At 36.9% G+C, this 14,550-nt stretch overlaps 1 protein-coding gene across 3 annotated transcripts in view; it reads right to left on the bottom strand.

Moving 5' to 3' along the window:
• The window catches only part of RABGAP1L (RAB GTPase activating protein 1-like), a 958,953-nt gene that overhangs the window by 655,597 nt on the left and 288,806 nt on the right, over positions 1-14,550 (bottom strand). For all 3 annotated transcript variants that reach the window (XM_006867062.1, XM_006867063.1, XM_006867061.1), the window contains one exon: positions 7,697-7,847. In XM_006867062.1, the coding sequence (XP_006867124.1) occupies positions 7,697-7,847 (151 nt within the window). The remainder of the gene's footprint in view (positions 1-7,696; positions 7,848-14,550) is intronic.

Genomic DNA, 14,550 nt, shown 5'->3' with positions numbered 1-14,550 from the left:
ATTTTTTCAGTGTAGCTGACTTAATACATTAACACTATCCTAAGAACGGTGTCTTAGCACACAATAACTACTCAAACATTGATTGCATGTTTGCTGTTAAGTGCCGTTGAACAGGTTCTGACTCACAGTGACCCTATACAGGGTTTCCAAGGAATGGCTGGTGGGTTGGAACCGCCAAACACTCCAGTGGCTTATCAGTAATATTTAAAAAAAAAAGGGAAAAACCTAGGTGAACAACTCACAATTTTTTTGTGATATTATTTTGATACGATATATTTGCTCAGGATTTTCATTGTATGTATTTGTCCTACCAGAAATACACTTGAATTAAATATTTGCATCTTAACAAGGAACCATGAATAGTGGGTGCAGTTGACCAAAATAGGTGAGAGTGAGGAAAGGAAAGAGCACACTTACTTCACTTTCTACGTCTCCCTGAATAATCCAAGCTACACATTACTAAATGGAACTCAAATTGTTACATAACCATCCTTATACTGCAGTTTGACCCTATTCTGTTCAGATATATTCTCCAAGTTCCACCTCAAACATCATCTCTTCTGTGAAGTTGTCCTAGACTGAACTCCTTGAGGAAGTAAACCTTTCAGCTCTGCATACCCCTAGAAGCCATACAGAGGATTGCCCTAAAAGATATTCAATAGAGGTTACTGAATGAATACGTTAATAGATGACTGAGGTTACTACCTACTTTGCAGTTTTGATTATAGCAGGCAGTCTTCAATATGCGTTTTTTTTTTAGATAACATAATTAGATTTTATGATACACTTGAATTTACACAATAACTAAAATAATAATTCATATAATTGCTCAAAAGTCAATTTTTAGAAAACCAATATCCCATAAAATTCCTAATTAAAAAAAGGAATGAAGGGAGAAAAAAGAAAAAGGAAAAAACTGACATTTCATGTCCCCTAACATATACATATTAAAATGAAAGCATACATTGATACCAATATTCATTATTACTGTTGTTATGTGCAAGATGTATCATCATATTGATAAAAATAGTAGAAACTAACCATTGAACATTTCCTATTGCCATGCACATAATTTCTTCATTTTATTTGATTTATATAATGATCCCAGTAGGTACAATTATTATCTTGCTTTATGAATGATGATGCTCAGCAAGTTGTGATAACTTGAGCATCTTTAAAAAGTATCCATGTGAGGCCAAATGGTCAACAATTATTCTAAAGCACAGATGAAGGGTAAAGGGACAGACAAACCAGACTACCAGAAAGAAAACATCCAGAAGGAAATTGATGAATGTTAATAACACTATGAAAAATGTAATCAATGTCTCTGAATAATTTGGGTAGTAATTATTAAACGAGAACCTAAATTGCTGTGCAAACGCATTAAAAGTGTAGAATCACTTAAAGAAAAAGAAAGCTGTAACAACTTGTTAGATCACAAATTAGTAGGTGGGAAAGGTGAAACTAAAACTCAGGTCTATGTGACACTAAGTCTAAACCCTTTAAAAATAAGTTATATAAAATGACCAGACTTACTGCTCTAATAAGGAGCTCTGGCAGCATAGTGGTTATAAACTGGGCTGCTAACCTCATGGTCAGCAGTTCGAAACTACTAGTTGTTCCACAGAAAAAATGAGACTTTCTGCTTCTGTAAACATGTACAAGTTTGGAAAGCCAGTGCATGGTTGCTAAGAGTCAGAACCAACTCCACGGCACATAACTACCACCACCACCATTGGTCTAGTACAGATTGGTGGAACCCACAAGACTGCAGTTCTCATTCACCCTTCAAGTGTGGAAATGAACTCACCCCCACGGGGCAATTCTCAACCAAAACATAGCATTAGTAAGATTCACGTAGATAATCAACCATTTGAGACCAAAAGGACAGTATTAATCCAAGGACAAAGTTCAAAAGGGTTAGGAAAGAAGAGGGAATGGAAACAAGAAACACGGGGAGGAAGTGGGATAAGTGTTGTTATATTGTAGGGATTGCAATCAATGACATAAAACAAAATGTGTATAAATTGTAAAATTAAAAACTGCTGCTTTGTAAACAATTGCCCAATTCATAATAAAAAGGTTTAAAAAAATACCTATATGTATTCTACATGTATGTATATGTACATATAGGTATACACTAACACAATTCCAGAAGATTAGATTCATTTGAGGAAAAAAAATTAAAGTGATAGGTAGAAATGGTTCATTATGATACTTCTGAAAGCTTACAAATTAAAAGTCTGTATTGATTTCAATAACTATGACTGTTATACATTAGATCACTTCTAAAAAGCTCTCTTAATATTTACTGTGTTATTGAGGTAGTAGCCAGCAGACTTGATGAATAAGACATATCACACATGCCATGTAATTTTTGAAATTACCTACAGGTTTTGACATAAATCAAATACCTCTTTTTCCCCCACTGTTATTACCCTTCATTAGTACTACTGTTATAAATCATAACACTGAGTATCTGTGAGTGAAAATCTGAGAATGATAGCAACAGCTGCAATACTGTATGCAGTACACATTACTAATGATAAAATATATCAAAACAAACAAAAAAACCTAGCCGCCCCTAAGTGTACTTCAACATTATTCAAATATGCCATAAGTTGGGGACTACCTGCATGCAGTTCTGTTACACCCTGTTCAAATCAAGTTACCCTAAAACACAGGCAGCTCCCTATGACAGATAGTTCAGAATATGTGAAAACATGCTCATTATTCAGTGGTTCCTAAAGTCAACAATTAAAAATACAGCAGGGTCAAAATCCTTCAACAGTTCTCTCAATTAACCTAAAAAACTGGGATGAGTAATAGGAAGAACTCTCAATGATAAGCAGTAAAAACTTAGGATTTCAGAAATGTTTTTTGGAGACAGAGTTAGCCATAAATTCATCAACAATGGTAGAGCCCTTAACCTCAATGGCAGAAATCATGTAACAGCTGATAAGACTCAAGTCCACTTCAAGAAGGACAGTGTAAAGACCTATCTTTAAAGGGAGAGTCTGAAGTTTCATACTGAGGAACTTTACTATTACAAAGGTTTATACGTATTTACTGATACAAACAGAACATTTCTTGACATAAACTATAAATTTCATTTCCATACCATGAATAATATAAGGGAGAATAGGGGATGCTGTTATTGTTGTTATGTGCGTTTGAGTTCGTTCCAATTTGTAGCGACCCTTTATAGGGTTTCTGAGGAGCAAATCATGGGTTTAAAATGCTTATCCTACAGTGCCACACCAGGTATTGTATTGCTTTTTATCTTTAACCTTTTCTTTTGTTATCCTTGATGATTAAGCTCAACTAACTGGAAAAATACAGAGTCTATCTTTTCAAAGGATAATTGAAGGCAAATATGCATATGGGGAATATCTTATCGCTTTCATTTCATTATTAGTGTTTCCTGCTTCATGGGTTCAAACACCGGTTTTACTACAGAGTTAACTGTGTTCTCTTAGTTTCTCTGTATCTGTTTTTCTCGATGTTAAAAGTGGGACTCCTGTCATCAAAGCTGTGAGATTAAGTTGGAAAGTGCATAGAAGAACGTAATTCCTTCCATACATCCTATGCATTCTGCCAGGAAGTATTTATTTAGCATCTGCGAGAGCAGAGTCCTAGTGTTGAGTGCTAAGGATACAGCAATGAGCAATACCAAGAAACAATCTTCGCTCTCTTGAAGTTTATAGCCTAGAGTGTACTTGATGTGGCAGGATTTTTTCACAACTAAACCCTCCCATTTGTTGCCTGGTAAGCCTCAACTCTGTGAACCTATTCTCTGTTTACCTCAAGTGGAGTTGGCTTCCCCAGGTAACGTGTTCCTGTATCACTTTGCTCATATCTCTGTCATAGTGTTTAACCAATTGTCATAGTTTCTCTATTGTCTGTCTGTTCCACAGGACTGCAAATTCCTTGAGGGTAATGTGTATGTGCCGTTTTTCTTTGTTTTTCTAGTGCTTAACATAGTGTCTGATACAAAAGAGACATTGTTCAATAGTAAAGAATCAATCTGTGCACAAGCAGATAACAGGATGTTATGCAAATCTTGTTCTTCTTGCTCCTCACTTCCAACTCAAAAGGATGTCCTGAAAATTGCACAGACCTCAGGAGACCATAGCAATCTCTGTATTTCCTGTAGTACTTTTCTGTGCTGTTCATTTAATATTTAAGCCACGATGTTTTATAATTTTCCTCATTCCCTATCACTAGTGAATGCTTACCATGTATTAACCTACACTCCATGCTGGACAAGAGTTATTTCACTGAATCCTCACAATACTGTAAAATATGTACGACTTTGTCCATTTTATAAATGAGGGAAGTGAAGCTAAGAATAGTTAAGGAACTTGTCCAAGAGCTCACGGCTAATAAGTAAGTGGTAGAGCTTGAGCTCTGAAGCCAGTGTCCCTCCATAGTGAGCACCAGCATTTCCTCCTAAAACGGAGCTCTGAAACAGTTATTCTTAGTGCCTCCTACTTACTGCCTGCCAAAACCCACTGAAGCTAAGACATCAGGAACTGCTGTTCAAATTAGCCTATTGTTTACAGCTCCCTTCAAATGAATAATAAGTCAACAAATGATATTGGCTCCCTCCCGGGAGACCCAAAATTAATGATCAAATATGTGCTAGATCTGATGCCAGATATGAGGTAGCCCATGAAGGACAAAACAGTTGTGGTCTTCACTCCCCTGGAGTTTAGACACTGGTGGGGAAGTAGACATTAATCACTTAAAAAGTACACTATGATATCATCCTCCTCAAGGGTACTGATTGAAACAGTGGAGTCACAAAAACATGTATTTTTGAGGGCCAGATGTGTACTAAAATGTATAAAAGACAAGGAGTAAGAATGTACTGACTCTATGGGAAAAAGGAAAGTATAAGCTAGAGTCACAGTTGTATATGTTTCTTTAAGGCACTTCTGGTCACGCAAAACATACTTGTACTCTAGACCCAGTCTGCTGGTTATGAGTAAGTCACCTCTAAAAAGAAGATTGAAAAATGTGGTTTGTTGCTTTAAATTCTAAATCACTATAGAATTAAATAAGAACTCTACTTTCTCACAGAAGTCAAATTAAGCAAATTTTCTGTAAATATTTCATATTCCTCCTTCCCTTTGTAATTTGAGGTCTTATCAGGGTTCTTATAAAGCAACTCTGTTTGTTCAGGCTGAGCCCTTTCATTAAATGACCTTGAAATCCTGCCATTCCCTTAATAAGATGGGGAAAAATTAGCCAGATCAAAAGAAGAGGCTAACAGCTGCTGAACCACAGCCAACAATTGACAAAAAAATAAGCACTTCATACGGAAGATCCACTGGGCGTTCATACTCTTTCCACTGAGTGGCCAGTAAACTCAGCGGTACTTACTACCAAACTACATGCATGCACTGTTGGCTACAAATATCTACTGCCCCATTTCTACCCCTAACCATAGAGAAAAGAGAAAACTAGTTTTTGTTCAATTGATGATATCATTCATTTTATTTTCATCTTTGGCTATGAAACAAGGAAGACAATGAAATTAAACAGGCTATTGTACTTCATCTCACAGAAATGATATGACTTGAGAGCTTGAATTGAAAACAAATGATTAGAGTCACACATTTCTATATTGTTTTTATGAAAATTTTGTTTTTGATAAACTGTACTGTTAGCAATAGAAATAAAATTTAAATTTGTGTTGTCATTGATTAATAAACTGAACATGGAAATACTGATTATACTATTTTAAATGATACACTGTTAGTTATTCTGAAGTGGCAACTAAACATTTGTCATTTGAAAATAAATAAACTTACATATTTTTTTAGAATAAGTTCTTCTATAACAGAGCTCAACTACTGCTGACGTTAGAAGAAAGGTAGTTATCTACCCAACATCTACTTGTCCCTTCTTCTTTATTAACAAGCACAAATGGGGGAAAAAGCAAATATGTGTAAGGGTGTGTTTATACACTCACACACACAAACTGCATGACAACTGCAATGTTCTAAAAGTGATTATATGAATGTAGGCACAACTGTTATTGCCTCCAAGGTGTGAAATTCCTATCCTTCCCTTAGGTTTCTCCTGAAACACATGGAAAAGTGCTGTCAGACCCAAGGACCCAGTGAGGTCTCAGTAACACACTTGTACACAAATGTCCAAGTACTCCAACATATGAAGTGGTTTCATTCCAATCCAATGACTCTGACATTAAGTCAGTTCTATATGGAGAGTAACTCATTGTTCTTTATTTTTCATTATTATTGTTTTTTATCGTCAGTGTATTTAGAAATCTGACCTTTATTTGTTTTTGAAGGTTGGACAAATTACACATCAACTTACAGATACGATGATATCAGCAAACTATGCACAGCAACATTGAATATAGTATATATTACTATTGATAATAGGTACATGAAAAAAAAATGGATGCTTGTAAACGCAGTTGGTCCTAACTACAACCTATAGTAAGTTGGGGACTACCTTAAAAATCAAAATTATAGCTTAAAATTCTGAAAGAATATACCTTAAAAAATTCTTTTGTTTTAATTAAAACAATACAAATGGTATGTTAGACATTTTTCCCCCTACATATCAATGAATAATCTATATACTGGGCTGCAGAGACCACTAATCTTCCTTTAAAAAATGATAAAGTTGATTTTTGTTTTGTTGGGTTTGTTTTAAAACCCAACTTAGCAACAACTGAATATATTAGATGCTTTGAAAGTATACATAAAAGAGAAGGGGCCAAGGAGGGAATGAAAAGAAGAAGAAATCAAAGGGGATAAAGAATTTTAAAAGCCATCATTTCCTCAGGAATAAGCTGTGCTTACTAAAAACAAAGCAAAACTAAACAAAAAAACCCCCAGGGGGACCTGGGTAGCACAAATGGTTAACTGCTGGGCTAATAACCAGATGATTGGAGGCACTTTGGAAGAAAGGTCTGGTGATATACTTCCAAAAGATCACAATCACTGTAAACCCTATGGAGCACAGTTCTACTGTGATACACAGGGTATCACTGAGTCAGAATTGACTCAATGGCTAGTGCTTTTTTAGAAAAAAATTTTTTTTAATCTTATAAGTAGAAATTAGAAAAAAAAACCACACAAATAATATGTTACAATTATTTAATTTTTACAATTTCGAGTAAATGAAGAAATGAGGAGGTTAGACCCTTAAAAGGAAATTCTAGGATCTGGCCTGAGACTACTTTTGTCTATGCCCTAAAACCAGCTTTGAGGACACAAGAAAGTGCATTTACATTGGCTATAGGGACGCCTAACTGTATGAGGTTCTGGGCAGCTAGCCATATCATTTAAATGTAAGGTTGGGTTTTATTTCGTTTAAAAAGTGTACTAGAATAACTATGTACAAACAGAACTTTGTATGTGTCTCATAATATTTTTAAAGGTTAATTAAAGAATAAGAAAACACTTAAAATATAAATATTGTCCACTTTGGTCACCTGAATGGAAAGTTAAGGCATAAAGTGATCAGATATGATGTATTACATTGTTTACTACTATCCAGTAATTGTTCAAAACCAAAGGTAAAACTATTCACTGCACAATACCAGTACATTTTTTAAAAAGAAATTGAAGACATTTGTGACATACAGAAGCCATCAAAATCATATCTATTTAATATGTTGGCCTATATAAATAGCATGAAAAGAGACTCCTACCTTTGTGATAAGAATTCGGTATCTATCCAGCATTGCCTGGTTGTCATGGCAGCCTGCTAACAACTGCCATACTTCAGCCCTCAATGCTTCAGGGACGCCACTCTTCACCAGTGTGGACAGTCCTTTTGGCCGTACACTAAGGTTGTTGTGCCTGAGAAAACAAGAAAACACACCATTCACACTCCGGAATTGCTTGCTGCTAGGGAAAGGGTGTTTATGGTTTATACAATAGTGAAAGCCTGGGTCAAGAGAAACATGGTGGGAAGCATAAAGTAATATTAGTGCTTATGTTCAATAACATCTTTGACTTTTATTCTTTCTCCTATCTTCTATATACTGTTTTGTTCCATCTTCGGAGAAAGCTTTTTCCTTCTCCTCATGACTTTCCTTAATCATCTTAAGAACTTATTCATAATAATGAATGTGTTAATTATATATTTCTATGCAGCACTTTGTGTGGTGCTGTGGGTTAATACACCAGACTGCAAAGCCATTTGAACTGCAAGGTCAGTGGTTCAAGTTCACCAGCTGCTCCTCAGAAACCCTATCCAGGGTCACTATGGGTGGGAACCGACTCAATGGCACTTAATAACAACAACAACATTCCTACTCTGTGAGGTCATTTCCATTCTTTAATTTTCTGTAATGGATTTAAATTAAAATATAATTTTCACTAAATTTAAAAACAACACAGATAAAAACTCCACAAATCATGCATTGTAAAATGAGAGCAATAATTATTCTGCAGACACTTACACCTGAGTAAACTAAGTCACGTCTGGAACTTCCTTCAGCTGCTTCTCTGTTATCCAATTGAGTTTGAAACTAGCAAAAGGATATTATGCCACAAGAGAGCTAAGATCAGTCATGAAAAGATCGTTTTCTGAGCTTAATGTTTGCCTCAGATTATACTTTTTCATAGTAAAAAAGCATGTAAGATTAGAGGTAGCTGAGTCTCTGTACTCTTAGTGTAGAAAGCTGAGTTAACTAAAACAACCCTGCAAAGCATTAGACTAGTTTCCTCTAAAACCGAATATAAACTATTTGGAACTATGAATCATATATCATATAAGGGAAATTCAAAGTAACTAAGTATATTCTATATGTTGGTGTGGTATAGTAGCATAAGCACTGGACTGTAAACCACAAGGTTGGCAATTCAAACTCACCAGCTGCTCTCTGCACAGAATTACTTACTGTGTGTGAGTCTGAACCCAGTTGACGGCATTAACAACAACAATAATATACATGAGAGACGAAGTTTGGCCATCTTGGAACACTAAGATGCACTCTGGCTGCACTTCTTTTGGCAGCCCATTGCACTTTCAATATTCTCCTCCAACATCACAACTCAAAGACGTCAATTCTTCTACAGTCTTCCTTATTCACTGGCCAACTTTCACATGCATTTGAGGTTACTGAAAATACCATGGCTTGGGTCAGGAGCACCTTAGTCCTCAAGCTGACATCTTTGCTCTTCAATACTTTCAAAAGGTCTTGTGCAGCAGATTTGCTTAATGCAATATGCCGTCTGATTTCTTGACTGCTGCTTCTGAGGTCTTGTGCAGCAGATTTGCTTAATGCAATATGCCGTCTGATTTCTTGACTGCTGCCTCCGTGAGTGTTGATATTGAGCCAAGAAGAATGAAGTCCTTTGTTCCAGTGGTGAGGATTTGTGTTTTCTTGACACTGAGATGTAATCCATACCGAAGGCTGTGCTCTGTGATCTTCATCAGTAAATATTTTAAGTCCTCTTCACTTTCAGCAAGCAAGGTTGTATCATCTGCATATCTCAGGTTGTTAATGAGTCTTCCTCCAATCCTGACGCCACATTTTTCTTCATAGAACCCAGCTTCTCAGATGATTTGCTCAGCATACAGGATGATTAAGTATGGTTAAAGAACACAACCTTGTCACACACTTTCCTTAATTTTAAAACATTCAGTGTTCCCATGTTCTGTTCAAACAATTGCCTCTTGGTCCAGGTAAAGATTCCTCTTGAACACAATTAAGTGTTCTGGAATACTCATATTTCTCAATGTTGTCCATAGCTTGTCATGATCCACACACTCAAAAGTCTTTTCGTAGTCAATAAAGAACAGGTAAACATCTTTGTGATATTCTCTGCTTTCAGCAAAGATCCATCAGACATCAGCAATGAAATCCCTCATTCCACGGCCTCTTCTGAATCTGGCTTGAACCTCTGGAAGTTCTCTGTCAATGTATGATTGTAGCTGCCTGTGCATGGGCCTAGATGCCTACAGCTGCTCCACGTAGCTGCCTCTGTCACCACCTCTGCTGTCATTGCTTTCCTAGGTAGGGATTTCCTGTTCCCCTCATGCTCTTCTTTCTTGATGGTCCTTGGATCGTCTGTACCTTTTTCTAAGATGGCTCCTTTTAGCCTACCTGCATGGCAAAGCTAATGAATGCCAGACTTAGAGTCCTGTACACCTTATTTGCATGGTCTCAACCAATTACTTCAAAAGGCAGCTTGAGAAGACAAAGTCAAATATTACAAAGAAACGTGCAAACATCTAGAGTTAGAAAGCCAAAAAGAAAGAACACACTCAGCATTTCTCAAGCTGAGGAAAATGAAGAATGAGGTTTTAATCTATTACTTTTCTGTTTTTCAGCACATCTGAAATGTTATATTGTGTCTATAATGGTTTCAGAAACATTTATCCATTATATTACAACTATCTTAAAAGTCTGTATATCTCTAATAAGATGGCGAAGAATTCCTTAATGGTAAGAAGTATTACATACTCATCTATGAATCAGCAGTTGTTACTATAGTTGCAAAAGAGAGTAAATGGTTAAAAACAAAAACAGTTGGATGAATGATCAAGCATCTTATCATTTTCCAGAGGAAAACAATATATTAACATCTAGAAATTTGTAAATCAACTTCAATGTTTCAGTTATTTTTTCCAAATGTTCTGAGTCTCTTCCCCTCTTGATTATGAACGTCAAAAGGTAGAAACTGTCTTCTTCATCTGTATATCTCCTTGTGCTTAAGAAGAGACTTCATAAATGCATGCTGAACGTAATTATAAATCTTGCATTTACATCTCTTTAGCTGTTTATTTTAGTCATCAAAGTACTTTATTTTTCTATGATATATTGTTTTCATGATCTCTCTTTAAACTTAACGACTAGAAACCTCAAAAATTACTTGACAAAGGTATCAATTTCCTTAGTGTCTTCATTCACTTACTAGAACTTCGACATGCTCGCATAAAAACTAATCTGAAATCTACTTGTATTTATTCAAGAAAAAAAAAAAGATAGTTTTGCCCATATAGTTAAAAACACAGGATCTGGAGCCAAACGAAACCCCATACCTGTTGAGTCAATTTCAACTCATAGTAAGTCTAGAATTGCTCTTTAGGGTCCCCAAGGCAGTAAATCTTTATGGAGGCTAGCTGCTACTTCTGTCTCCTGTAAAGCAAATGGTGGGTTCGAACCACTGAACATTCAGTTAGCGGTCAAGCACTTTAATGACTGTGATACCAAGGATCCTTGGAGTCAGACTAATTAGATTCAAATTTTGGTTCTGTCATTTACTTGCTGTATGATTATTACTTATTGGCAGTGGAAACTTGAGCAAGTTACCTATTTACTACCATTATTTGTTGTGTATCTGTATTCTAGTTACCTAACCTATTTGTGCTACAGTTTTCTCATCCTTAAAAGGAAAATAAAGGTATCTACCCTCTGGTAGCGTAGTGGTTACGAATCGGGCTGCGAACCTCAAGGTCAGTGGTTCGAAACTACCAGCCGCTCCGCGGGAGAAAGATGAGGCTTTCTACTCCCGTAAAGATTTACACCCTTGGAAACCCTGTACAGGGTCGCTATGGGTCGGACCCGACTCGATGGCACTTAACAACAACAACAACAACCCTCATCATATTAATACCTACAAAGTGCATGTAGAATAGGGCCTGGTACATACTAAGTAAACTTAAAATTCACCTATTACTTTTAAAGTCATGCTCCACGTTGCCTCCTGAACACTGAGTTGTTTGCGTTCCTATGTACAAACCCTCTACTAGTCAACAAATTTCTCTCTCCTTGTCTGTTCATGACTTCTATTACAATTGTGTCTTCTTCCTCTGGCGTTACCAATTGTTCTGTCTCTGTTGTATCATTTTCAGCAACATATGGACATGCTATATTGCTCATCTTAATTAAAAACAAACTCTTGCTATACTATACAATCATCTAAAATGTTTCTATTTCTCAATACCCTTTTATAACAAAACTACTCATAAGAGTTATGTATACCTGCGGCTATCCCTTCGTCTTACACTCAGTCTAAGCAAGATTTCTTTGCTATTTCTCTACTGAAACTGCTCATCAAGGTCACCAGTGATATCCAAATTGATAAATCCAATGACCAATTCTCAGGCTTCATATAACTTGTACAATCAGCAATATTTCAGAGAGCAGTTGATCACTCCCTCCTTGATAGACTTAGTTCTCGTGATTCCTCCACCCCCACCACACTGTTGTGTTTCTTGGGCTATTCTGCTGGATTCTCCTCATCTTTACAACCTCCAAACACTGGAAAGATTGACGGCTCAATCCCTAAGTGACTTCTCTATCTATTCTAAGAAATCTTATCCATCTAAAGGCTTTAAAAACTATCTGTATACTGTTGGCTCCCAAATTTCCATCACTACCTTTCCCTTGAACTCAATTTTTTTGTGTAAGTAGTAGATATATTTAAGGAACTCTGGTAGGGTAGTGGTTACAAGTTGGGCTGCTAACCTCAAGGTCAGCAGTTTGAAACTATCAGCTGTTCCACAGGAGATAGATGATGCTTTCTGCTCCCATAAAGATTTACAGCCTTGGAAGCCCTGTACAGGGTTGCTACGAGTTGAAAAAAACTCCATGGCACACAACTACCACCACCAGTAGATACATTTACTTTGATGAATACAAGCTATTTCAACCTCTCCAAAATCTTGATTTTTATCCTCCAAACCTGTAGTTCTTCCCCTTATCTTTCAAATCTGAGTAAATGACAAGTCTTCTAGTTGTTCAAGTTTTGGCAAACATTGTTTGACTATTTTTTTTCTTCACACTAAAGAGGTTAATCAGCAAATTCTGTTAGCTTTCACTTCAAAATATTTCCAGAATCTCATTACAGGTTACCTTCTGCTATTAGTCTGGTGTAAGACACCATCCTCTCTACCCTGAATTACTTGCAATGCCTACTGTTTCCTTCCATCTTTGTGTGTTCAATCAATACACTCCTGTAGAGCTGATTCCAACTCATAGCGATTCTATGTTGTTGTTGTTAAGTGCCACTGAGTTGGTTCCAACAAGCATCAGCCCTATTTGGGTATTAGAGGAGCAGCTGGTGAGTTTGAACTGCCAACCTTGCAGTTAGGAGTTTAGTGTTTATCCTATAGTGCCACACCAGGACTCCAAAGAATATGGAATATTTTATTTATCATACATCAGTTAGTATTTATTGAGCACCAACTGTATTCCAGGCACTCTGAATATTATTGCTGTTATTGTGTGCCTTCAAGTTTGCTCTGGTTCATAGTGATCTTGTAAAGGGTTTCCAAGAACAGCTGATAGGTTTGAACTTCAGTTAGCAGTCCAGTGTTTGTCCTACAGTGCCACTCCAGGGTACTATGATTTCTTGTTATTGTTAAGTGTGCTGTCGACTCAGTTCCAACACATAGCAACCCTGTATAGCGTTCCTGAGGAGTGTCTCGTGAGCTTGAACTGCCAACTTACAGTTCAAACAGACCTTGCAGTCCAGCACATTAATCCTCAGCACCACACCAGGACTCTATAATCTTTACAGGAAAATCTTTACAAGAGCAGAAAGACTCGTCTTTCTCCCTCAGAATGGCTGGTATTTTCAAACAGCTGACCTTGCGGTTAGCAGCCCAACACATAACTACAATGCTACCAGAGCTCCTTAAGAATGTATATTAAGATGGGTGGATTTTACTCTGCATAAATTGTACTTTAAGTAAATGAGAAAAAAAAAAAAGGAAGAAGCAGCCCAGGTTACTAACCCTGGTCATAATAGTTACCACTACATCAAACAAGAAAAGGAAAGAAAAAAGTGAGGGTAAGCATATAGAAACTTCATCCTTATACGTGGAATTGTTGTTGTTGTTGTTGTTGTTAAGTGCCGTTGAGTCGGTTCCGACCCATAGCGACCCTGAACAGGGTTTCCAAAGCTGTAAATCTTTATGGGAGCAGAATGCCTCATCTTTCTCCCGCGGAACAGCTGGTAGTTTCGAACTGCTGACCTTTCGATTCGCAGCCTGATTTGTAACCACTACGCTACCACTTGAAATGTGTCTTTTCCTCCTCTCTGGCCAGATCCCCAAGGTCGTCCCCCATGTCCCTTTACAGTAAACATGTGTCTCTTCCTCAGTCCTGAAAACTACTATTATATTTTCTATCACAGTAGTTTTGTATTTTCTAGAATTTCATATAAATGGAATCATCAATCTTAAACCATTTGAATCTGGTATATTTCACTTAGCATAATGCTTTTGAGATGCATCCATATTGAGCATGTCAGCAGTTCATTTTTTTAAAACCGCAGAGTTGTTGTTTTTGTTGTTGTTGTTGTTAGGGGCCATCAAGTCGATACCGACTCATAGCGACCTTATGCACAACAGAACAAAACACTGTCAAGTCATGGGCCAACCTCACAATTGTTGCCACACTTGAGCTCACTGATGCTGCCACTTTGCCAATCCATCTCGCTGGGGGGGGTCTTCCTCTTTTTTCTCTGACCCTCCACCTTACCAAACATGATATCCTTTTCCAGTGACTAGTCCCTCCTGAGAATATGTTCGAAGTATGAGAGA

Source organism: Chrysochloris asiatica, unplaced genomic scaffold (assembly GCF_000296735.1).
Source record: "Chrysochloris asiatica unplaced genomic scaffold, ChrAsi1.0 scaffold00100, whole genome shotgun sequence".
In the NCBI taxonomy this organism is placed as follows: Eukaryota; Metazoa; Chordata; class Mammalia; order Afrosoricida; family Chrysochloridae; genus Chrysochloris; species Chrysochloris asiatica.
The sequence above is the reverse complement of the archived record's forward strand: the minus strand, read 5'-3'. Positions and strand labels throughout refer to the sequence as shown.